This window comes from Panulirus ornatus, chromosome 14 (genome assembly GCF_036320965.1).
Source record: "Panulirus ornatus isolate Po-2019 chromosome 14, ASM3632096v1, whole genome shotgun sequence".
NCBI lineage: Eukaryota > Metazoa > Arthropoda > Malacostraca > Decapoda > Palinuridae > Panulirus > Panulirus ornatus.
The window spans coordinates 57,595,801-57,622,661 of NC_092237.1; the positions used below are offsets into that span (position 1 = coordinate 57,595,801).

General features: G+C 40.9%; 1 protein-coding gene across 7 annotated transcripts in view; it reads left to right on the forward strand.

Moving 5' to 3' along the window:
• Nucleotides 1-26,861, forward strand: part of LOC139753462 (uncharacterized) — an 830,062-nt gene that overhangs the window by 580,572 nt on the left and 222,629 nt on the right. The window contains exon 1 of one of the 7 annotated variants that reach the window (XM_071670005.1): nt 4,184-4,536. The exons of the other annotated variants lie outside the window; for them this stretch is intronic. Within the exon in view, the coding sequence (XP_071526106.1) occupies nt 4,429-4,536 (108 nt within the window). The 5' untranslated portion in view covers nt 4,184-4,428. Of the gene's footprint in view, nt 1-4,183; nt 4,537-26,861 lie in introns of those variants that run through there. 7 annotated transcript variants of the gene reach the window in all.

Consider the following 26,861-nt stretch of genomic DNA (forward strand, 5'->3'; position numbering starts at 1 on the left):
GGATCAGTCTCATAGGAGGCTGGCTCATGATGAGCTTCTGGTACAGATTAATGTCATGGGAGACTCATAGCATAGGTTAGTCTTATGAGAGACTTATAGATTAGTCTCATGTGAGGCTCATGGGTTAGTCTTATGAGGGAGCTGAGATTTTTACTGTTCAGTACGTCTCATGGAAGGACCATAGAGCCATAGCCATGTCTTTTCTTCCTTAGTTTCGTACAAAACATAGACCTGTATGATTATATTACATTTTTTTTTTCCAGGGTTGGAGGAGGGTTTAAATTTTTTTTTCACCCCTTCCCTAAGGGTGTGCTAAGGTAGTGGCCTTTTTTTTTCCCTCAAGGGAAGAATAAATTGCCAACCCTTTTTTTTTTTTTTACTAGGATGGGCAAACATACTATATATATATATTTTTCCCCCACGAGCGAACCAAATGTATTGACATTCTCACCAAGGTTGGAGGACAAACGTAGTGACTTTTTTTTTTTCTAAGGATGGACTAACATAGACTTTTTTTTTTCTAAGGATGGACTAACATAGACTTTTTTTTTTTCTAAGGATGGACTAACATAGACTTTTTTTTTTCGAAGGATGGACTAACATACTTTTTTTTTCTAAGGATGGACTAACATAGACTTTTTTTTTTCGAAGGATGGACTAACATAGACTTTTTTTTTTCGAAGGATGGACTAACATAGACTTTTTTTTTTCGAAGGGAGGACAAACTACTTATTTCCAAGGGTGGACACTACACTGCCTCTATTTTCTTAAGTGTTGACAATTACTTACTTTCCTTTCCAAGTGTGGACAAAGGTAAATATATATTCTTTTTATTAAGGGTAGACTAACTGACCATCATTTTTCCTAGGGTGGGCAAACACTGTGGCTTCTGTGGTAGACAGAATAATAAGTTTCCTTTGATTAAGGACGTACGATATTTACATCACACTAGGAGAAACAGCTCGCCTCGCCACGGAAGTTTCCAGAATAACCATATTCACCCCCCCCCCACGTGATCTCTTATTATTCATCACATTGTTATTGTTTAATGGTCTTGGAATTGGTGATACAATGTAGTGGTAAGCTGGCTCGTTCCAGAAGTGGTTCTAGGAGTCACTGGCGATGGACCTGAATCACTTGGTTTGGCGAGGCTTCGACGAATCTTTTAACCCTGAGTCGCTTGCCCAAATCAGTTATCAAAGCGTCGGCGAATCAGTGGTCCAGAATATCGAATCGGCATCGTTCGGTGAAGGTTGGACGATGCTTCAGTAGTCCCTTGGTAGCGAATCCGAATCACATGACGAGGCGTGGAGGAATCACAAGCCCACTCCCACCGATTGACGAAGCCGAATCGCCTGGCGATGCGTCGACGAATCATTAGTCCGGGGTAGCGGGGTCCACAGAAAACGGTGCCTGCATAAGTAGGGGAGACCCTTCGGTGCCCCTTGTCGTCCACACGGAGACGTTGTTTTAAGTAATTTCCGCCAAGTTACTTATTCATTTAAGTACTTAATACTTATAATTCATACATTATAACTAAAGTGGATTAACTGTATAAGAAAACACGAACTGAAAACCATAATTATGTTTTTTTTTTTCGTTTTATTAAGGAAATATTTGTATTGCAGGTGTGTTAGGGGTATTAAAGATACCGAACTGGTCGGAAACTTTGAGCCGCACCTGCCGGCCTGACTCTAGCCAGGGTCTGTTGACTAGTCGTCTAGCCAGATGCAAGGACCACGCGTGCATGTGGCTCGAAAGACTCATGATAGAGACACGAGAGATCCCGAAGACCCCAACAGAATGAACATGAAAGATGCTAGGGGAAAAAAAAATAATACCACGACAGAATCATAGGAACATGCAAGAGACAGACAAACATAACACGACTTATGAGTAAAAAATGTGTATGAAAATATGGCGTGGTAGGCAATAGAGAGAGAGAGAGAAAAAAAAAGAGGCTTATGACATGATACACGATACGAGCCTATAAGGAGACGGGTAAGTGAAGAGCCAACAGGTATTGCGTGGTAGAGGCAAGAGAGAGAGAGAGAGAGAGAGAGAGAGAGAGAGAGAAGAGAGAGAGAGAGAGAGAGAGAGAGAGAGAGAGAGAGAGAGAGAGGATCTGGGACGGGGGCAGAAGATGACAGGCATTATGACAAGACAGTTACGGAGACGTCGAAGTACAACATGGCATAAAAAAGACTTTAAGTAACTTGCCATTGCACAGGCAGCAAGCCAAACGCAGAATGATAGATACAAGCGGGGGAGGGAAATATAGCCCGGTGGTGGTTGCTTAAGAGGGGGAATTGGACGGGTATGTCTGGACACAGACGCCCAGGAGTGCGTCATACTACTGGCAGTCCAGGTAAGTATTATGGTACCACGCCGCCTCCCTCCATTTTCTCTACTGTATACACTGATGACGGTGGTGAGGACGTTTCTGCTGGCTCCAGTAATGATCCTGACCAGCTTCCGTGGCCGTTTGATGACGGAAAGTAAACAGGTACTTGAGGAATATCTCCCCCCGCCCCCGCCCGCGCCCCCAAGACGATGAAAGTGTTGCACGCCTTCGCCACCCACGCGCGTGCGTGCACGGGCACAGTGCGTGTGCGCGTATGTTTATGCCGAATGGCTTTTGGGGGTTTTGACGCGTGCGGAAGCCAGCATTTTCGCTGCTGACCCCGACTTGTGTTCTCACAGGCTCCTGTGCAGGCCAGCCCTAGAACACACACACACACACACACACACACACACACACACACACACACACACACACAAACACACACACACACACAACCAGACTTCTGACAATGTCTTCTTTCGGGAGCCCGAGTATCATTAAGGCTAGAAATGTCCACCCTCTCTAACCACAGACTCGTCCGGTGACATGGTCGTAAGAGCCCAGCCTCTGTGACCGGTCACGGCACGGAGAGGACGGCAGGTCGCAAAGCTCATTAGGGACACCTGTCTCCGCGCAGGACCGGTCCCTCCCGCCCCCCCCTCCCTCCTCCCACTCACCCGCATGCACAGAGATCACTTAATTAGGAGATGATGTGTCGTCACCTCGTGAAGTTCCCGGTAGTGTTACGAAGGTCTTGCAAAGAACTTAAATGCCAGCACCTCGACCTTCAGGCGGTCTTAAGCCCTTGAGCACGACGTTACGACACCTGGGCACGACTTTACGACACCCGAGCGCGACGGGAAGGGGTGTCAGGTCAAAAAAGGCCACGGTTATCATGCCCAGAGAAGGGCATTCAAGGATCGTACCATCGGGTTCAGAACCCTGGTAGGGAATTTCGTAACTAGAGATCGGCAGACCTGACAAACCTCGGGGTCTTTTAAGTTAAACAGGAAACACCAGCGAGGATTAAGGCATCGCCGGGCGGCCATGAGGCATAGTTCTACCGCGCCTTCTCCGCCGAGCCGCCCGACCCCTATGTCATTGGTTCAGGTCTGGGCTCCGAGGGGCCACCACACCCTCGCCCTACGGCTCCCACCGAGTCAGTCGGTCGTCCTCCTCGATTGCCCCCGTTTAAGGTCACGTCCCTTGATGTTGTCAGTTTTAATGACATTGATTATGACAGATGTTAAGTAGAAAGGCCACCTCAGAGCTCGACGTTTGAGGTGCAATAGTCGGGACTGATTCGATGCTTGCATCGTGGTGTTGGTAATCCCGTTATGAGATGCATGTTGTTACACACAACGGCGAACCTAGTACTTATGTCTCTCCTCACTGTGCTGGCACACGGAGACTAGATGTGAGGGAGGCGTGGCTGAAGGAAGAATGAAAAGATGGAAGTGGCGGGAGATGACAGTGTGGTCCAGTTCTGAGTTATAGATTCACTTACTTTGTTATATTATTCTGCGTAGATGACTAGAAACAGATAATGTCGGGCGTAAATAACTTCAGATTCATACTTACGTGAATAACTGTTGTTTTGAGAGTCGTTCGCTCATGAAGCCGCAGACCACTCACCAGATGGCGAGCTGAAGTGTCGGATCGTTTCGAAGCTGTTCGCAAAGGGAGTGAACCGAGGCCAAGGTTATGCGGGGTCCCGCCGTTAAATGCCTCAGAAATGTGCCGTCCCTTAGTGGTTTGAACACCGAGCGACACACGCTTCAGAAGCAGCTTCGCTCACCGACCGAGTGAGTCCAAGACTCCGGGGTTCATGTTCAGTCGTACGTTAGCGTCTCGAGGTGTTACATGTGATAACGCGAGGACTCTCTGCTGGCTTATCGCTTGGACTCTTCTGACTATGCCTGGATTTTGTGTTGAATGTACATCAGGGACTTTCCAGATCACTGTGGGCCTTCCGTGAATAGCAGGACTATGATAACTGCCCTGTTCCCGCCTGCCAGTAACTGCTGTGGTTGGGCTGTCATAGCAGGGACCCCGCTGACTCTTCTCCGCACCTCACCTGACGGATGAGGGGTTCTGCTGACTGCTCTGGGAGTTGCAGAAGGAGACTGTGCATCCGTGCAAGGAGGCTCATCGAGGATCAGCGGAGCCCACAGGCCGTGCGTTCTGTAAAGGTAACATGCCCGATCACGTGTGTATCTTTGTTTTTCAAAGCACGCAGCACTCGGCCCGGGCTCGCGGCCGCTCGCGTACTGGCCCGGGCCCGCTCGTGTTCTCCCTAGGGCCCTGCTGATTAGTATGTAATGACCGCATTTGGGGGATTGACTCGTCTTGAACACGCATTCCTTTCGTCCTTCTGACGAGGAGCTTCAACAGCATTGCCCGGTGGCTATCAACCTTTCAACCTTACTTTAACGTATACCTCGCGATGGGTTCGGAGGTCCTCTAACCCTGGGTCTCTCCACGAGGAGAGGTGACGAACGAATGTGTGTGTGTGTGTGTGTGTGTGTGTGTGTGTTGGTCGCCGTTGGTGACTGGAGTGCGTCGAAGGCTCTCTCTCATTCCACCGTTTGACGAGGGGTGAATCAGGCATTCCACCGGTATGCCACGTAAACTTAAATGTTCATTTCACGCTTGAGTTAGGGGGCGTCCACCACGTCGCCGGGGGGCGGCGAGAGTAGCGCTACGATCAATCGACCTCTGAAAGTAGCGCGACAGACACTCAACCTCTGCCTGGAGCGCCACCATTCACTCGACCCCCATGCGAATGGTGTGACGAACAAACACTCGACCCGTGCAAGTTGTGTGACAGATATAATCGACCTGTGCGAGTAAGCGTGACAGCCCAGCGTCCTCCGAACCGACGGGCGAATTGCAAGTACTCAAGCCTCCGCCAAGCGTCCACCGTGCCATTGGCTTAGTGCACGCTGACGAACATGTTCTCCTTATGTTTGTATGCGCCAGCGAGCCATATGCATTACAAGTAGCATTTGCTTGTGATGTGCATTCAGTCTGCATTCACAAGGGAGCTTTGTACAATTGCATTCAACAAATATATATATATATATATATATATATATATATATATGTGTGTGTGTGTGTGTGTGTATGTATGTATGTATGTATGTATGGATATCCAACCCGCGCACGAGTAGAACAAAGATGAACGCGTAGTCGGTCAGGTGCTGTGAGGCTTTGTGTATAACTGTTCATCTTGTAGGAAACTAACAGTGTTGAAACTCGGGTCATCCCTCATCCAACAAAGTGCTTTTTATTTTCTATTTGCTTCAGGGGGAACTAACTGGCTAACTGCCCTACGTGCATAACATTAACGTTTAAAAACAAGCGCAGGTTGACACCATCATTGGAATATTTTTTTAGCTGATTGTTTTTTTTTGTTTGTTTTTGTTTTTTTCAGTAGGACTCGTAGCAGATGTGTTGGTAACTTTATACCAGAGGTGGACTATAGCTTAAGGCTATACTCAGGGGAAAATGTGGGATTCAATTGATGAGGACCTGTTTTGTTCACTGCAGTTACGAGAGATGGAAAGGTGGTGAGTGGTTTTTTTTTCCTTTTTTTAAAGGTTCGTATGCCTCAAGAATCTCTCTCTCTCTCTCTCTCTCTCTCTCTCTCTCTCTCTCTCTCTCTCTCTCTCTCTCTCTCCAAACTTCGCACAAGCTACTAACGCACACACGCACATATTCCTGTAGATTACTCCTACTGCCTCACCATTGTTTTACCATCCCCATTACCATCCCCCCCTTCCCTTCCCTTCCAATCCGATCACAACCGCCACTACCACAACCATCCCCAACCCTCCCGATCCGTTCGCTGAACACATTTCTCAAACTAACGATCCATTTAGGTTGTTACATCACACAACCCCTCTCCACCGAACCCCACCCCTTCCTCCCAACACCCACCCATCTCTCTCCCCCCTTCCCCCCAACACCCACCCATCTCTCTCCCCCCCTTCCCCCCAACACCCACCCATCTCTCTCCCCCCTTCCCCCCAACACCCACCCATCTCTCTCCCCCCTTCCGCCCAACACACACCAATTTTTCGTATCAGGAGGACGGTGATGTAGCAGAAGCAGGATCCGGCACGGGGACCCCCATCTCGTCATCTTCAACCGTTAACTGCTGGTGACCTTGGGGTTACGTCGGGGCGCGCGGCGCTCATAACATCTCCGTAGGCAGTAAGATCATGTGACTCCCGTGTGTTGGCGCTTGTTTTGCTATGCAGACACCCGGACGTGCCCTCCTCGTTGGGGCAGACTAGATATAGGGGGATGGGGTATCTTCAGTGTTGATATTTCGGATGTGATGGAGAGGTTCATGATGTGTGATGAAGGAGTTAAGGAAGGCGGGGTTGCGTCGTGGGGTTTGGCCGTGGGAGGTCAGTGGAGTCGAGAGATCGTGACGGAGGAGGAAATTCTGAGGTTGTGGTGGGTTTTTTTGACTGAGGCAGTGGTGAGGTTGGTGGGTCTAAGGGGATGAGATTGGGTCGGGTCGTGGCGAGAAGTAATGGGTAAAGCAGTGTGAGGTTTAGGGGGTTTGAGACGCTCGTTTGTGAAGCACTGGGGTTAGCGCGACAAAAATGTATAAGGATAAAGTAGTATGGCTTCTTTAGGGGTTGTTGATTGGCTTATTTATTTATATTTTTTTTCGGAAATCAAGCGCTTAATTACATAATATTAATTATAATTACATTAATATGCTAATTACTCGACTAATTACACGAATCTTAAGGTTTTGACCACAGATTCTTTTTCAACAGGCGTAAAAGCATCTCTGCTGAAATTTTCGGGAAAATCTATTTTTACAAAAAAATCAAGAAAGGTTTTAACCAAAGATTGTCATTCAACACACGTACAAGGATCTATGCTGAAATTTTCAGGAAAATCTATTTTTTTCAAAAAAAATCAAGAAAAATCCACATACTCCCACAGTTTCATTAAAATCTGAAGAACTTGAAAATCTGAGCAAAATATTATCCAAGGCTAAATTTAGCCTTGGATTTTTCTTGATTTTTTCGAAAAATTGATTTTCCGGAAAATTTCAGCATAGATGCTTTTACGTATGTCGAATGGCAATCTTTGGTTAAAACCTTAAGATTTGTGTAATTAGTCGAGTAATTAGCATATTAATATAATTGATTATAATTAATATTAAATATGTGGTTAAGCGCTTAATTTTACGAAATGCAGTCTTTTGACTCGGTACACTTAATCACCATAGAGAATGCCACTTATACCCAGATTTTCATTAAAATCTGAAGAAGTTGAAAATTTGAGTAAAATATTATGGATTTTTCTTGATCTTTTTGAAAAAATACATTTTCCTGAAATTTTCAGCATAGATACTTTTACGCCTGTTGAATAAGAATCTGTGGTCAAAACGTTCAAATTTGTGTAATTGGTCGAGTAATTAGCATATTAATGTAATTATAATTAATATTAAGTATGTAATTAAGCGCTTAATTTTACGGAATGCAGTCTTTTGACTCGATATCCTTAATCACCATATAGAATACCACATATTCCCAGAGTTTCATTAAAATCTGAAGAACTTGAAAATCTGAGCAAAATATTATCCAAGTCTTGGATTTTTGTTGATTTTTTTGAAAAAATAGATTTTCCTGAAAATTTCAGCATAGATCCTTGTACGTATGTTGAATGGCAATCTTTGGTTAAAACCTTAAAATTCGTGTAATTACTCGAGTAATTAGCATATTAATATATTTAATTATAATTAATATTAAATATGTGGTTAAGCGCTTAATTTTACGAAATGCAGTCTTTTCACTCGGTACACTTAATCACCATAGAGAATAGCCACTTATACCCAGATTTTCATTAAAATCTGAAGAACTTGAAATTTTGAGTTGGATTTTTCTTGATTTTTTGAAAAAATAGATTTTCCTGAAAATTTCAGCATAGATGCTTTTACGCCTGTTGAATAAGAATCTGTGGTCAAAACCTTGAAATTTGTGTAATTGGTCGAGTAATTAGCATATTAATGTAATTATGATTAATATTAAGTATGTAATAAAGCGCTTGATTTTACGAAATGCAGTCTTTTGACTCGATATCCTTAATCACCATATAGAATACCACTTATTCCCACAGTTTCATTAAAATCTGAAGAACTTGAAAATCTGAGCAAAATATTATCCAAGGCTAGGATTTTTCTTAATTTTTTAAAAAAATAGATTTTCCCGAAAATTTCAGCATAGATACCTTTACGGCTGTTGAAAAAGAATCTGTGGTGAAAACCTTAAAATTTGTGTAATTAGTCGAGTAATTAGTATATTAATGTAATTATAATTAATATTAAGTATGTAATTAAGCGCTTAATTTTACGAAATGCAGTATTTTGACTCGATATCCTTAATCACCATATAGAATACCACATATTCCCACAGTTTCATTAAAATCTGAAGAACTTGAAAATCTGAGGAAAATATTATCCAAGGCTATAGCCTTGGATTTTTCTTGATTTTTTTGAAAAAATAGATTTTCCTGAAAATTTCAGCATAGATCCTTGTACGTGTGTTGAATGACAATCTTTGGTTAAAACCCTAAAATTCGTGTAATTAGTCGAGTAATTAGCATATTAATATAATTAGTTATAATCAATATTAAATATGTGGTTAAGCGCTTAATTTATGAAATGCAGTCTTTTGACTCGGTACACTTAATCACCATAGAGAATACCACTTATACCCAGATTTTCATTAAAATCTGAAGAAGTTGAAAATTTGAGTAAAATATTATCCAAGGCTATAGCCTAGGATTTTTCTTGATTTTTTTGAAAAAATAGATTTTCCTGACAATTTCAGCATAGATGCCTTAACGGCTGTTGATAAACAATCTGTGGTCAAAACCTTAAAATTCGTGTAATTAGTCGAGTAATTAGCATCTTAATATAATTAATTATAATCAATATTAAATATGTGGTTAAGCGCTTAATTTTACGAAATGCAGTCTTTTGACTCGTTACACTTAATCACCATAGAGAATACCACTTATACCCAGATTTTCATTAAAATCTGAAGAAGTTGAAAATCTGAGCAAAATATTATCCAAGGGTATAGCCTAGGTTTTTTTCTTGATTTTTTTGAAAAAATAGATTTTCCTGAAAATTTCAGCATAGATCCTTATACGTGTGTTGAATGATAATCTTTGCTTTAAACCTTAAAATTCGTGTAATTAGTGGAGTAATTAGCATATTAATATAATTAATTATAATTAATATTAAATATATGGTTAAGCGCTTAATTTTACGAAATGCAGTCTTTTGACTCGGTACACTTAATCACCATAGAGAATACCACTTATACCCAGATTTTCATTAAAATCTGAAGAAGTTGAAAGTTTGAGTAAAATATTATCCAAGGCTATAGCCTAGGATTTTTCTTGATTTTTTTGAAAAAATAGATTTTCCTGAAAATTTCAGCATAGATGCTTTTACGTCTGTTGAAAAAGAGTTTGTGGTCAAAACCTTAAAATTCGTTTAATTAGTCGAGTAATTAGCATATTAATGTAATTATAATTCATATTAAGTATTAAATTAAGCGCTTGGGTTTACGAAATGTAGTATTTTGACTCGACATCCTTAATCACCATATAGAATACCACATATTCACAAAGTTTCATTAAAATCTGAAGAACTTGAAAATCTGAGGAAAATATTATCCAAGTCTTGGATTTTTCTTGATTTTTTTGAAAAAATAGATTTTCCCGATAATTTCAGCATAGATGCCTTAACGGCTGTTGATAAGCAATCTGTGATCAAAACCTTAAAATTCGTATAATTAGTCGAGTAATTAGCATATTGATATAATTAATTATAATCAATATTAATTATGTGGTTAAGCGCTTAATTTATGAAATGCAGTCTTTTGACTCAAAACACTTAATCACCATAGAGAATAACACTTATACCCACATTTTCATTAAAATCTGAAGAAGTTGAAAATTTGGATTTTTCTTGATTTTTTGAAAAAATAGATTTTCCTGAAAATTTCAGCATAGATCCTTATACGTGTGTTGAATGACAATCTTTGGTTAAAATCTTAAAATTCGTGTAGTTAGTCGAGTAATTAGCATATTAATGTAATTCATTATAATTAATATTAAATATGTGGTTAAGCGCTTAATTTTACGAAATGCAGTCTTTTGACTCGGCACACTTAATCACCATAGAGAATACCACTTATACCCAGATTTTCATTAAAATCTGAAGAAGTTGAAAATTTGAGTAAAATATTATCCTAGGATTTTTCTTGATTTTCTTGAAAAAATAGATTTTCTTGAAAATTTCAGCATAGATCCTTGTACGTTTGTTGAATGATAATCTTTGCTTTAAACCTTAATATTCGTGTAATTAGTGGAGTAATTAGCATATTAATATAATTAATTATAATTAATATTAAATATGTGGTTAAGCGCTTGATTTTACGAAATACAGTCTTTTGAATCGGTCCACTTAATGGCCATAGAGAATGCCACTTATACCCAAATTTTCATTAAAATTTGAAGAAGTTGAAAATTTGAGTAAAATATTATCCTAGTCTTGGATTTTTCTTGATTTTTTTGAAAAAATAGATTTTCCTGAAAATTTTACCATAGATACTTTTGCGTCTGAAGAAAAAGTATCTGTGGTCAAAACCCTAAAATTCGTGTAATTAGTCGAGTAATTAGCATATCATTATAAGTATACTTAATATTAAGTATGGAATTAAGGGCTTGTTTTTACGAAATGCAGTCTTTTGACTCGATATCCTTAATCACCATGTAGAATACCAAATATTCGCACCTTTTCATTAAAATCTGAACAAATTGAAAATCTGAGCAAAATATTATCCAAGGCTATAGCCTGGGATTTTCTTGATTTTTTTGAATAAATAGATTTTCCTGAAAATCTCAGCATAGATCCTTGTACGTGTGTTGAATGACAATCTTTGGTTAAAACCCTAAAATTCGTGTAATTAGTCGAGTAATTAGCATATTAATGTAATTCATTATAATTAATATTAAATACGTGGTTGAGCGCTTAATTTTACGAAATGCAGTCTTTTCACTCGGTACACTTAATCACCATAGAGAATACCACTTATACCCACATTTTCATTAAAATCTGAAGAAGTTGAAAATTTGAGTAAAATATTATCCAAGGATTTTTCTTGATTTTTTTGAAAAAATAGATTTTCCTGAAAATTTCAGCATAGATCCTTATACGTGTGTTGAATGACAATCTTTGGTTAAAATCTTAAAATTCGTGTAATTAGTCGAGTAATTAGCATATTAATATAATTAATTATAATCAATATTAAATATGTAGTTAAGCGCTTAATTTATGAAATGCAGTCTTTTGACTCGGTACACTTAATCACCATAGAGAATACCACTTACACCCACATTTTCATTAAAATCTGAAGAAGTTGAAAATTTGAGTAAAATATTATCCAAGGATTTTTCTTGATTTTTTTGAAAATATAGATTTTCCTGAAAATTTCAGCATAGATCCTTATACGTGTGTTGAATGACAATCTTTGGTTAAAACCTTAAAATTCGTGTAATTAGTCGAGTAATTAGGATATTAATATAATTAGTTATAATCAATATTAAATATGTGGTTAAGCGCTTAGTTTTACGAAATGCAGTCTTTTGACTCGGTACACTTAATCACCATAGAGGATACCATTTATACCCACATTTTCATTAAAATCTGAAGAAGTTGAAAATTTGAGTAAAATATTATCCAAAATATTATATATATTATATATTACCCTTGGATTTTTCTTGATTTTTTTGAAAAAAAATATTATCCAAGATTTTTCTTGATTTTTTGAAAAAATAGATTTTCCTGAAAATATCAGCATAGATGCTTTTAGGGCTGTTAAAAAAGAATCTGTGCTCCAAACCTAAAATTCGTGTAATTAGTCGAGTAATTAGCATATTAATATTATTAATTATAATCAATATTAAATATGTGGTTAAGCGCTTAATTTATGAAATGCAGTCTTTTGACTCGGTACACTTAATCACCATAGAGAATACTACTTATACCCACATTTTCATTAAAATCTGAAGAAGTTGAAAATTTTTAAAGAAAATAGATTTTCCCGAAAATTTCAGCATACATCCTTGTACGTGTGTTGAATGACAATCTTTGGTTAAAATCATAAAATTCGTGTAATTAGTCGAGTAATTAGCATAATATAATGAATTATAATTGATATTGAATATGTGGTTAAGCGCTTAATTTTCCGAAATGCAGTCTTTTGACTCGGTATACTTAATCACCATAGAGGGTACCACTTATAACCAGATTTTCATTAAAATCTGAAGAAGTTGAAAATTTGAGTAATTTTTCTTGATTTTTTTGAAAACAAATTTTCCTGAAAATTTCAACATAGATGGTTTTACGTCTGTTGAAAAAGAATCTGTGATGAAAACCTTAAAATTCGTGTAATTATTCGAATAATTAGCATATTAATGTAATTATAATTAATATAAAGTATGGAATTAAGCGCTTGATTTTACGAAATGCAGTATTTTGACTCGATATCCTTAATCACCATATAGAATACCACAAATTCCCTGAGTTTCATTAAAATCTGAAGAACTTGAAAATCTTAGCAAAATTATCATTTCTTGATATTTTTGAAAAAATAGATTTTCCCGAAAATTTCAGCATAGATGCCTTAACGGCTGTTGAAAAACAATCTGTGCTCAAAACCTTAAAATTCGTGTAATTAGTCGAGTAATTAGCATATTAATATAATTAATTATACTTAGTATTAAATGTGTGATTAAGCGCTTAATTTTACGAAATGCAGTCTTTTGACTCGGTACACTTAATCACCATAGAGAATACCACTTATACCCAGATTTTCATTAAAATCTGAAGAAGTTGAAAATTTGAGTAAGATATTATCCTTGGATTTTTCTTGATTTTTTTGATAAAATAGATTTTCCTGAAAATTTCAGCATAGATCTTTGTACGTGTGTTGAATGACAATCTTTGGTTAAAATCTTAAAATTCGTGTAATTAGTCGAGTAATTTGCATATTAATGTAGTTAATTATGATTAATATTAAATATGTGGTTAAGCTCTTAATTTTACGAAATGCAGTCTTCTGACTCGCTACACTTAATCAACATAGAGAATACCATTTATACCCAGATTTCATTAAAATCTGAAGAAGTTGAAAATTTAAGTAAAATATTATCCTTGGATTTTTCTTGATTTTTTAAAAAAATAGATTTTCTCGAAAATTTCAGCATAGATACTTTTACGGCTGTTGAAAAAGAATCTGTGGTGAAAACCCTAAAATTCGTGTAATTAGTCGAGTAATTAGCATATTAATGTAATCATAATTAATAAGTATGTAATTAAGCGCTTGATTTTACGAAATGCAGTATTTTGCCTCGATATCCTTAATCACCATATAGAATACCACATATTCCCACAGTTTCATTAAAATCTGAAGAACTTGAAAATCTGCGCAAAATATTATATATATATATATATATATATATATATATATATATATATATATATATATATATATATATAATATAATTAATATTAAATACGTGGTTAAGCGCTTAATTTTACGAAATGCAGTCTTTTGACTCGGTACACTTAATCACCATAGAGAATACCACTTTATACACAGATTTTCATTAAAATCTGAAGAACTTGAAAATTTGAGTAAAATATTATCCTAGGATTTTTCTTGGTTTTTTTGAAAAAATAGATTTTCCTGAAATTTTCAGCATAGATGGTTTTGCGCCTGCTGAATAAGAATCTGTGGTCAAAACCTTGAAATTTGTGTAATTGGTCGAGTAATTAGCATAATGTCATTATAATTAATATTAAGTATGTAATTAAGCGCTTCATTTTACGAAATGCAGTCTTTTGACTCGATATCCTTAATCACCATATAGAATACCACATATTCCCACAGTTTCATTAAAATCTGAAGAACTTGAAAATCTGAGCAAAATATTTTTCTTGATTTTTTGAAACAATAGGTTTGCCTGAAATTTTCAGCATAGATCTTTATACGTGTGTTGAATGACAATCTTTGGTTAAAACCTTAAAATTCGTGTAATTAGTCGAGTAATTAGCATATTAATATAAATGATTATAATTAATTTAAAATATGTGGTTAAGCGCTTAATTTTACGAAATGCAGTCTTTTAATTCGGTACACTTAATCACCATAGAGAATACCACTTATACCCAGATTTTCATTAAAATCTGAAGAACTTGAAAATTTGAGTAAAATATTATCCCTGGATTTCCTTTGATTTTTTTGAAAAAATAATTTTCCTGAAAATTTCAGCATAGATCCTTGTACGTGTGTTGAATGACAATATTTGGTTAAAGCCTGAAAATTCCTGTAATTAGTCGATTAATTAGCATATTAATATAATTGATTATTTTTTTTTTCAAACTATTCGCCATTTCCCGCATTAGCGAGGTAGCGTTAAGAACAGAGGACTGGGCCTTTGAGGGAATACCCTCACCTGGCCCAATTCTCTGTTCCTTCTTTTGGAAAATTGAAAAAAAAAACCGAGAGGGGAGGATTTCCAGCCCCCCGCTCCCTCCCCTTTTAGTCGCCTTCTACGACACGCAGGGAATACGTGGGAAGCATTCTTAATCCCCTATCCCCAGGGATCATAATTGATTATTATTAATATTAAATATGTGGTTAAGCGCTTAATTTTACGAAATGCAGTCTTTTGACTCGGTACATTTAATCACCATAGAGAATACCACTTACACCCAGATTTTCATTAAAATCTGAAGAAGTTGAAAATTTGAGTAAAATATTATCCAAGGCTATATAGCCTAGGATTTTTCTTCATTTTTTTGAAAAGAATAGATTTTCCCGAAATTTTCAGCATAGATGCTTTTACGGCTGTTGAAAAAGAATCTGTGGTCAAAACCTTAAAATTCGTGTAATTAGTCGAGGAATTAGCATATTAATGTAATTATAATTAATATTATGTAATTAAGCGCTTGATTTTTCGAAATGCAGTATTTTGACTCGATATCCTTAATCACCAAGTAGAATACCACATATTCCCACAGTTTCATTAAAATCTGAAGAACTTGAAAATCTGAGGAAAATATTATCCTTGGATTTTTCTTGATTTTTTTTGAAAAAATAGATTTTCTCGAAAATTTCAGCATAGATCCTTGTACGTGTGTTGAATGACCATCTTTGGTTAAAACCTTAAAATTCGTGTAATTAGTCGATTAATTAGCATATTAATGTAACTATAATTGATATTAAGTATGGAATTAAGCGCTTAATTTTACGAAATGCAGTCTTTTGACTCGAAATCCTTAATCACCATATAGAATACCACATATTCCCAGAAATTCATTAAAAGCTGAAGAACTTGAAAATCTGAGCAAAATATTATCCCAGGATTTCTCTTGATTTTTTTGAAAAAATAGATTTTCCTGAAACTTTCAGCATAGATGCTTTTACGGAGGTTGAAAAAGAATCTGTGGTCAAAATCTTAAAATTCGTGTAATTAGTCGAGTAATTAGCATATTAATGTAATTATAATTAATATTAAGTATGTAATTAAGCGCTTGATTTTACGAAATGCAGTATTTTGACTCGTTATCCTTAATCACCATATAGAATACCACATAATCCCAGAGTTTCATTAAAATCTGAAGAAGTTGAAAGTCTGAGCAAAATATTATTTTTCTTGATTTTTTTGAAAAAATAGATTTTCCCGAAAATTTTAACGTAGATGTTTTACGGCTGTTGAAAAAGAATCTGTGGTCAAAACCTTGAAATTTGTGTAATTGGTCGAGTAATTAGCATATTGATTTAATTATGATTAATATTAAGTATGTAATTAAGCGCTTAATTTTACGAAATGCAGTCTTTTGACTCGATATCCTTAAACACCATATAGAATACCACATATTCCCACAGTTTCATTAAAATCTGAAGAACTTGAAAGTCTGAGCAAAATATTATCCAAGGCCTTGGATTTTATTGATTTTTTTGAAAAATAGATTTTTCTGAAAATTTCAGCATAGATCCTTGTACGTGTGTTGAATGGCAATCTTTGGTTAAAACCTTAAAATTCGTGTAATTAGTCGAGTAATTAGCATATTGATGTAATTAATGATAATTAATATTAAGTATGTGGTTAAGCGTTAAATTTTACGAAATGCAGTCTTTTGACTCGGTACACTTAATCACCATAGAGAATACCACTTATAACCAGATTTTCATTAAAATCTGAAGACTTGAAAATCTGAGCAAAATATTATCCATTTCGTAAAATTAAGTGCTTAACCACATATTCAATATTAATTATAATTAGTTATATTAATATGCTAATTACTCGACTAATTACACGAATTTTAAGGTTTTAACCAAAGATTGTCATTCAACACACGTACAAGGACCTATGCTGAAATTTTCAGGAAAATCTATTTTTTCAAAAAAATCAAGAAAAATCCAAGGCCTTGGATAATATTTTGCTCAGATTTTCAAGTTCTTCAGACTTTAATGAAACTCTGGGAATATATGGTATTCTATATGGTGATTAAGGATATCGAGTCAAAATACTGCATTTCGTAAAATCAAGCGCTTAATTACATACTTAATATTAATTATGATTACATTAATATGCTAATTACTCGACCAATTACACAAATTTCAAGGTTTTGACCACAGATTCTTATTCAACAGGCGTAAAAGCATCTATGCTGAAAATTTCAGGAAAATCTATTTTTTCAAAAAAATCAAGAAAAATCCGAGGCTATAGGCTTGGATAACATTTTACTCAAATTTTCAAGTTATTCAGATTTTAATGAAAATCTGAGTATAAGTGGTATTCTCTATGGTGATTAAGTGTACCGAGTCAAAAGACTGCATTTCGTAAAATTAAGCGCTTAACCACATATTTAATATAATTAATTATGATATGCTAATTACTCGACTATTTACACGAAGTTTAAGGTTTTAACCAAAGATTGTCATTCAACACTCGTACAAGGATCTATGCTGAAATTTTCAGGAAAATCTATTTTTTCAAAATAATATCTTACTCAAATTTCAACTTCTTTAGATTTTAATGAAAATCTGGGTATAAATGGTATTCTCTATGGTGATTAAGTGTACCGAGTCAAAAGATTGCATTACGTAAAATTAAGCGCTTAACCACATATTTAATATTAATTATAATTAATTATATTAATATGCTAATTACTTGACTAATTACACGAATTTTAAGGTTTTAACCAAAGATGGTCATTCAACACACGTACAAGGATCTATGCTGATTGGTTTCTACGAGGTTAGCGTTGTCAAGAGGTCGATGGATGAGGTTTGGTGAGGACTTAGACGTTTGAGGTGTCAAGATCTCTATGGATATTTTAGGGCGTGCGAACAGTGGTTGAGCTGTTGGTCTACGTATGTTGTGCAAGAGTAAGAAAAATGGTAGGGTAAATATGTAAGGATGAGGTTAATGTGTCGATAAGGAATGATGGCTAGGGTAAGGCTGGATGTTTAAGATAGCACGTAGATGGATAAGGCGTTTAGGCAAGGCTGTAGTAATGTTAGTGCGTAGGTAGGTAATGGCTCTGAGGTCTGGTTCGTTAAAGGTACGAAGGCTTCTTGAGACGAGTCGCCGAGGTCTTCTGGCCTAGTAAGACGCAGTACTTGTCCGTTTGATCAAGTTTGCTTCACCCACACCGCCTTTCCTCTCCATCAATCATAAACCCAACCACCGTCACCATCTCCAACAATACCCTCACCTGTCTCTCCGTCAATATCTCTTGGTATCTTCTCCCTCTTTTCAAGCCCTCCTGTCTGTCTGTCTCGGTCTTAGTTCTACTGTTTGTGTCCGTCTCAGGCCCTTTTGGCTCCATCTGCCTGTCTATCCCACCCTTCTGTCTGCCTGTTCTCTCTCTCTCTCTCTCTCTCTGTCTCTCTCTCTCTCTCTCTCTCTCTCTCTCTCTCTCTCTCTCTCTCTCTCTCTCTCTCTCTAACTTGCGTCCTTTTATCCGTCTTTCTGTCTGTTTGTCCATCCGTCCGTCCCTCCGTCCCGTCCCGTATAACCCGCACTTGCCACGGTAACCCTCCTGTCACCGCAGGAGTCTGCGCTAATTGGGAGATGGTGTCCGTGTTCCCCTCCCCAACCCCTCCCCGCCCTGTCTCACCTGCCCCCACTGCCTGATGAGGGGGGGAGGGGGGGGGAAGCGAGCGCCTACGTCCCAGGCGCACAACTGTCCCAGATTATGACATCACGCTTTACTGCGGGGATCTTAAGTCTTTCCCCTGGAGGTGATGGCACGCCCTCATCCTCCCACCTGCGCCTCCCCGTGGAGAGCGGGACTCCGTGTTAGGGCATCTGAAGCTGTCGAACGATCTGTTATGTGGATCTGAGGGTGGATAGTCAGTCCCTGCGCCTTCTTCCACTTCCCCTACCTTCGACGGGTCGCCGGAGGAGCCCTTCCCCTACGTCTTCCCCTGATTCGTGTCTGATACTCTCGTAGAACTTCCTCCTCCTCCCCCCCCTCCCCTTACAGTACTGTAACTCCCCATCTATCTCTCCACCCGCTTCCCCTACCCATTAATCCCCCTCCCTCCTTTTTCTCGTCTCTCGTCTCTCTCTCTCTCTCTCTCTCTCTCTCTCTCTCTCTCTCTCTCTCTCTCTCTCTCTCTCTCTCTCTCTCTCTCTCTCGACCATATCAATTTTTTGTTCTTTCTCCCCCATTTCCCTCCCTAGTTTGCCACCCCTTTTAATCACCCCCTCCCCTATCAACCCCCATCAACTCCCCCTGTGTCTCCCACTCCTCCTCAACCTAGGCCTTTCCTCCCACCTAAGCCTGCCACCTACTCACAACCACAACCTCCATCCTCTCGTCTCCTGTTTGACCTGCCGACCGAACCTGTGTCTCATTGAATTTCAGCATCACTCCGATGACATCAACATCCGGCTTGTCTCCTAATTAAAATTTTATCACCGAATTCACTGGTCACATCCTTGGGGGATTTTATGCAGGCAACCCCAACCCCCCACCCCCTAATAGGCGGGGGGGGGGTTAAAAAAGAAGATGGGGGCGGGGGTCTTGGCAATCTAGAGGGGGAGGGGGGCCATGTTTGTGCATAAGTGTAAGAATACGGGACAAGTAGCGACCACGCTAATCTATCCTACCTTCCCCCCTCCCTCCGTAGAACATGGGAAGCATACTGTCCACCCTTACCCCGTTTTCCCCACCTTTTTTTTTTCCACCGTAGGATGAATTATTTAGATTTCCAGTTCTTCTCTCACACCCGCTGAAAGGAGAGTTCGGGCGGGAGCGTCCCTGCTTCAGTGTTGATAAAGGCATGTGAGTGACCTCCCAATGACCTCCCATCATCCCATCCCTCCTGGCTCGTTCACGATGATGCTCAGATGCTAATCTTTATACCAGTGGTTAGCTTAGGGGCCCCACTTGGTATGCCACGTTAGAGGCGTCGTTTTGGCCCACTGCGAAGTGAAGTCAGGGGATTCAGTCTCCCAGTGTTGAATCAAGATAGGGAACTCATTCGCCCACTGCCGAGTCAAAGTTAGGGGCTTAAGTCACCCGGTGTTGAGCCAATTTAGGGTTTCGGCCGAGTTGGGGAGGCTGGCGGGAGGGGTTTCAACCCAGTCACTGTCGAACCAGCTTGGGGACTCTGAGGGTCTGCTCCTTCATATATGCCGAATCCGTTGGTTGATTGTGGAGAGCAGCAGGTTGCTGGTATGACGAATCAACGTGAGGGTTTTCGAAAGAGTTTCCATCTCGATTATCGTACGTGACGGAAACTGGAGGACAGTAAACACACAGACGACGTACGTACCCAAGATTTACACACAAAGAGAAACGGGGAACACGTTTGGTACCCTCGGGGACTCGAATCCCGGGGAACAACACGACTTATCCATCATTACACAACGAACGTTTCTTAACGTGGCTTATCTCCTTTTTTTTTTTTCTTTGTCCTGACCGAGAGACAAATCCTTCAAAGTACACATACACCTGTACTGTTCCAGCACAAAGGATCAGAACACATCACCCTCAAGATTGCTTGGGGTAATAGTGATGCGTTTACAGAAATGTTAGACGAATTACTTATGCCCATCAGTAAGCCATCACTTTACAGCGTTACAGCAGTCTTTTGTTTCTCCTCCTCCACCCTTCCCTTCCGAGTGCCATCTCCCCCCTAAAAAAAAAAAAAAGGATAGTCGATTTGAGGAGGGAGAGGCAGCGCTCCCCATACCCACTACTGAGATGATGAACGCGCTCCCTCCCTCTTTATTGGGACAGTGGACGTACCCCCCTCGCCCACTATTGGGCCGGTGGATGCGCCCTCCCACCTTCGTCCACTCTTGGGACGGTGGACGACTCCCACCCTCGCCCACTCTTGGGACGGTGGACGACTCCCACCCTCACCCACTCTTGGGACGGTGGATGCGCCCTCCCACCCCCGCCCACTCTTGGGACGGTGGATGCGCCCTCCCACCCCCGCCCACTCTTGGGACGGCGGATGCACCATCCCACCCCCGCCCACTCTTGGGTCGGTGGGCGCCTCTTCCTCTAGAGCTCCGATGTTCTCGAGGTCCTGTAAATCCATAAAACCACCAAGTCATTTCTGGCGAATCCGGGTGATGGCGTCACTGGGGTTTTCTTAGGTGACTTTCTTGCCTGGTCTTTGGCGTGAGACCCAGCTGACGGGGCCGTGAGACCTCGGCATGCGGAAGCTGACGCCATCGTGTGGACGGAGGGGAATGACGCCATGATGCAGACAGGTGAGCCGGGCTGACGCCGTGGTTGGGGACGGGGTATTAGGCGACGCCGTGGTTGGAAAGGGTATTTGGCGGACGGACCATTGAAGGAGGATGCTGGGGCTGACGAGAGTGGATGGTAGAAGGAGAGAATGCGTGTGTCGGGTAGTGGTCGAGGAAGTGGGGGTTTAAGATGGGTTGATATAGTGGTGGATAGCAGTGGGAGGGAACTCAGATGGGGGAAACGCCACTGCAGAAAATCTTGGCAGCGTTGCGTAAGCGAAATGATGATGCAGTGTGGCATTTTCGTCACGCTGATGATACATTTAAAAAGGTGTTAAGAGTGTTTGTCAGATGACCACACATTAAGCGACTAGGTAAAGATAATTTTCTCTGTTTCGTCAGAGACGTTGATAGGCTGGATTACACGAGCCCTCAAGACGAGAGAGAGAGAGAGAGAGAGAGAGAGAGAGAGAGAGAGAGAGAGAGAGAGAGCGCCAAGATGACGACGCTTTATATTTGTCGTTTCCCAGCCTTGGACAGTGTTAACGCAACTGTTTGTTACAGTGTTGTGTTAACTGGTTGTGATAGTGTTGTGATAACTGTTTGTGATAGTGACGTGTTAAAACAGTTGTTTGCGACAGTGGTGCGTTGACACGTTTTTGACAGTGTTGTTTTTTACACAGCTGTTCTTGCCAGTGTTGTCTTAAAACAGCTGTTTGGGTGAGTGTCGTGTCAGAATGCTTATCTTCAGATAGCCCGATCTGAGTTTCATTTGCCGTTGATTCAGAGAAAAGAAATATAATCAGAAGATTGTTTCCAACCCAGAATGACTCTGTAAAACATCCAAACTGCTGGGAACTGTTGAAGTCAGGCATGAAATCAGGCATTTCTCTGAAGCGCAGACAGGATGTGTATATTTATTATGATGTACAAGTTGAAAATCCTGGATGGCGTGGCTTCCCCTCACATGTGCCCTCCACAATGATTGGCATGAGAGCTATGGAAGGCTGGCCGTATAGGAAGGTTCTTTAGATCTGAGGTAACGTGAGTACAGTAAGGGGAAAAGCCTTTTGTAAGTGCGTGATGATGACCCTTCGAGCTGCTTCGCGCTGCGGTTAGGTACAGTGTCAAAGACGTCAAAGACTCTCTGAATAAACAGTGGGGATTATTGACTCTCTCTGCGCCACTTTATTTGCGGACTCTTCAACACTCCGTACAGACAGAGATTCTGTTGCACGTATTTGTGACGTCCGTATTTGTGACGTGAATCTGGATGGAAATGGAAAATGGAATTCATGTAAAGGAAAACTTTAAAAAAAGAAAAGAAAAAAAAAAGAAGTTTCTGAGGGAGTAGCTTGGCGAGAGATGTTTTTTCGTGCCTTTGTCTGGGAAGTTTGAGGTTTTGCTGTGTCGTCCTTTCAAGAAATTGATGGATAGATTGAACCTAGCCAACCTTACATTACCTTACCTTTCACGTGACCCAGGCATTCCGGGCAGCGATAGCCGGGTGTGACGATCAGTGATAAATGAAAGGAAACACGACATAAACTGATTCTGAAACTAACTGCCCCTTTTTTTACCTAACACCGCGAGCGATAATGTAAACCAGAGAACTTTCCTTCATCGGCATTGTTGTATTGTCGTAAAAATACTACACAGAAAAGGTTACAGAACTTTCATGAAATGGCTAGACGGTATAGAAAGGTGTGTGTGTGTGTGTATACCCACTCAACACCACGACAGAAGTGTAGATGTCTGTCGCTGGTCAAGGGCGAGTAAAAAGTCCACACATGAGCAGCCTGCTTGAGGCCGCGGTTCACAGCCTCAAACAGCCTGAGTGATCAGAGAAGCAAGAGTGCAGCTTTGATCCCAGAGAGAGAGAGAGAGAGAGAGAGAGAGAGAGAGAGAGAGAGAGAGAGAGAGAGAGAGAGGCCAGCAAGCTTTTGAGGTCGACCTAAGACGCAAGGTAAGTCCTCTCCGGCCTGCCTCACCCACCCAGTCCCAGCGACAGCAGATGGCCCCCGGGAGTCGTATTTGCACTGAGCGTACAACAGGTAGCAGTTACTGAGGTGCGGCTACCCGATTTCCGGTGTCTGGTGCGAAATCGCACCGCCCCCCTAGTTGGCCCGGGGTTAGGCTGGGCTGGGCTTGGCTTGGGTGTGCTCGGACCTTACCGCACCCGCAGGCAATGCCTAGGACTCAGGGAGTAGGTCTGGGATGGCTCGAACTTGCCACACCTTTGAGCTGTAGAATGATTGTGAAACTGTGTGTGTGTGTGTGTGTGTGTGTGGTGTGTGTGTGTTTAGGCTGGTGTGTGTGTGTGTGTGTGTGTGTGTGTGTGTGTGTGTGTTTGTGTGTGTGTGTGTGTGTTTGTGGTGTGTGTGTGTACATTTGCTTGCAATTACTGTTTGAGTGTTAGAGAGTGAGAGTTTTACACACTCATGTTGCCCCGTCTAGAAACCTTGTACATATGTGCCATGTCTTTACTTTAATTCACACACACACACACACACACACACACACACACACACACACACACACACCAGCCTAAGCCAGGTACCCATTTATCAGCAATCCCTGAAGGGGGGGGGGATGAACAGCTGGGATTGGCTGTAGGACGCCTGCAGCGCACAGGATTCCCATCAAGGGGCGAGCCTGCGCGTGAATCACGGGTCAGCAACGGTAGTCACCGCAGCACGGGAGAGAGAGAGAGAGAGAGAGAGAGAGAGAGAGAGAGAGAGAGAGAGAGAGAGAGAGAGAGAGAGCAGGAACTGCCCCGAGCTTGGTTCCAATATTAAGGCCAGATGTTTTACCCAGGGGCGGGTATAAAGGTGACGACGCGCGCGTAAGCAAGTACCTCTGACTCATCAGCACATTTGCCGTGATTATGCTGCCCTCATGTGTGTGTGTGTGTGGGGGGGGGGGGGTTGTCAGAGCCTCTCTCTCTCTCTCTCTCTCTCTCTCTCTCTCTCTCTCTCTCTCTCTCTATCTATCTATCTATCTGTGTGTGTATATATATATATATATATATATATATATATATATATATATATATATATATATATATATATATATCCCTGGGGATAGGGGAGAAAGAATACTTCCCACGTATTCCCTGCGTGTCGTAGAAGGCGACTAAAAGGGAAGGGAGCGGGGGGCTGGAAATCCTCCCCTCTCGTTTTTTTTTTTTTTTCCAAAAGAAGGAACAGAGAAGGGGGCCAGGTGAGGGTATTCCCTCAAAGGCCCAGTCCTCTGTTCTTAACGCTACCTCGCTATCGCGGGAAATGGCGAATAGTATGAAAAAAAAAAAAAAATATATATATATATATATATATATGTATATATATATATATATATATATATGCGTATAACCCATGCCTACTTACCTCCCATATTGCCTGCTTTTATGGCATTACACACGATATGGGAAACGCCGGTTATTAAGACGTAGGAACCCTTGGGATGCAGAGGGAGGGAGGGAGGGCCCTCCATGGAAGGGGGCGTCGAGGCGCCCCATAAAATACGGAATGGGGAAGTGGCTCGAGGAATGCAGCAGAGTGGTGGTTCGGGGCGGAGGCCTCCCCATGGGACGAGGAGGAACGGCAGTGGGTATGGAGGCGATGGAGGGTAGTGTGGAGAAGACCCCCTCTTCCTCCAGTGACCATATTCCAGATGAGTCATTTGACGAGAAAATTCGAACATAAAAAGATATTTTTCTTGTGGTTTAAGTGACCCCAAAGCTGATTTTCTTCAGGCACTGCATTTGGCGAGACGTATATTGTCTTTGTCAATTGTTCCCCTTTTTTTTTTCTTATCGTAAGTCATTTTGATCGTTGTCTGGGGCTTTGGTTAAGGTGTTCGTGCTGGTGTCCCGGGCCATCGTCGGTGCTCGACCTCCAACCATTTTTTTTTTTCAAGGGGCTTCTTCTTCATGATTAGGATGGGAGGTAATCTGGGGGAGGGAGAGATAGAAAAAAATAAAAGGTTTCAGTGTTGTCTATCATTACCGTTGGACGTTAACAGCGTCTGTTATATATATGGAGCACACCAGTGTTTGTAGGCCTCATGTTCCCCACCCCCTCATGTAAGAGTTATATATATGGAGCACACCAGTGTTTGTAGGCCTCATGTTCCCCACCCCCTCATGTAAGACGGTACGACCCTTGAGAGGTTAGGAAGACGGACGGTACGACCCGTCGGTATAATGACGTGACGACCCGTCTTGACCTGACCCTTGAGGGTTTAGGTCATAGGCAGGCCATGCCAGGTCATCATGCTTGAGGGTCATCATTCCCGCCGTGCTCAAGGATCATCCCCCACCACTCCCGTTTCCCCCCTCGTGCTGAACGAGTTAAGTTTTGAATTCCATTTTAAAAGTCTTCGTCCAGTGACAAGCGTAATGATATCAGTGATGGAACTTTGTGTGGGGACGACCTTGCCCGTGATGTGTGTGTGTGTGTGTGTGTGTGTGTTTAACTAGGCTGTTACATTACTGTGGGTACTGACTCTCTGTGTGTCATATGCGTATGTGCTGAACGCGTAAGCTCCCCAGCCTTCCTCTGCTAAAGGGCGTCTGTATTGAATACTTCGGATGCTCCTCACCCCGCCCCGTGTAACCTCGCATTCGCCTACATTTGTAAAACTCTGTGCGCTCGAGTTTATGGAGTCCATGTGTCGTCCCTCCCTCAATCTCCCGCTATGGCATGTGTGATGGTCCGTGCTCGTGATATCTAACATGACGTATGGTCTGGCCCAGCCCCTGTAACGTCGGGAGCCCGAGCCACTGCACCTGTGAAGTGAAATTGATTTAACTGAGCGAAACTGAACTGAACAATATGAAGAAGATATTTTGGAACCTTATTTTGTTTATTGTTAATTAAAGATTTCATGAAGTGAAAAAAAAAATGAAACTCTATTTTACTATAAGATGAAGTGTTTACACATTTACACAGCACATTTACGTGTTGAAGTTTACGTTTATCTCACATACGTGAAGCTCAGCTGATCAATCTTGTACACAGACAGTGACGCGTACAGCATATGAAAAGTAAGGCTTTAGCAGGTGTAATTACCAGCTCGTGTTGAGGTGAAGGCGTGTCCTCAGGGAAATAAGAGGGGCGCGGTATTCGCCATGTTGACGTCGGGATTACTGTACCTGTAGGAGTGGCAGCCGGTGAAGGAATGCATTGTTGAGGGACACCAGTGTTGGACACGTCCCAATGCCCAGAGCCAAGTTCGCTCACATTACTTTTCAGTTTACAGAGTGTGGTGTGGGGTGTCGCCCGGTCGTGCACAGAGACACCGCCACGTTCAGAACCAGATAGACACCCCAAGTCATCAGTTAATCTCAAGAAATGTTTTTAAAGTAGGCAAATATACTTAGCTCACAAAAGGGTCTGCTGTCTGGAAAGTGGGAACATTTTGTTGCGGGGGTTAAGACGTGTTTTAGATACAATACACGAGCCGAGAAATGGTTTACCCGAAACGACATAGACTTAGCTGTTGGAAAGTTTGGGGATTTCATCCGCTCCGTGGTTTCTAGAGGTACTCGCACGTCCGCTGGCGAGAGCTGGGAGCCGTCAGGGGGTTGGCCATTAGACGTGTGGACGAGTCAGGAGGGCGGGCGGCAGGATGGTCGTCCACTGACCCTGCCGGGGTTAGCATTAGGGAGGGGGAGACA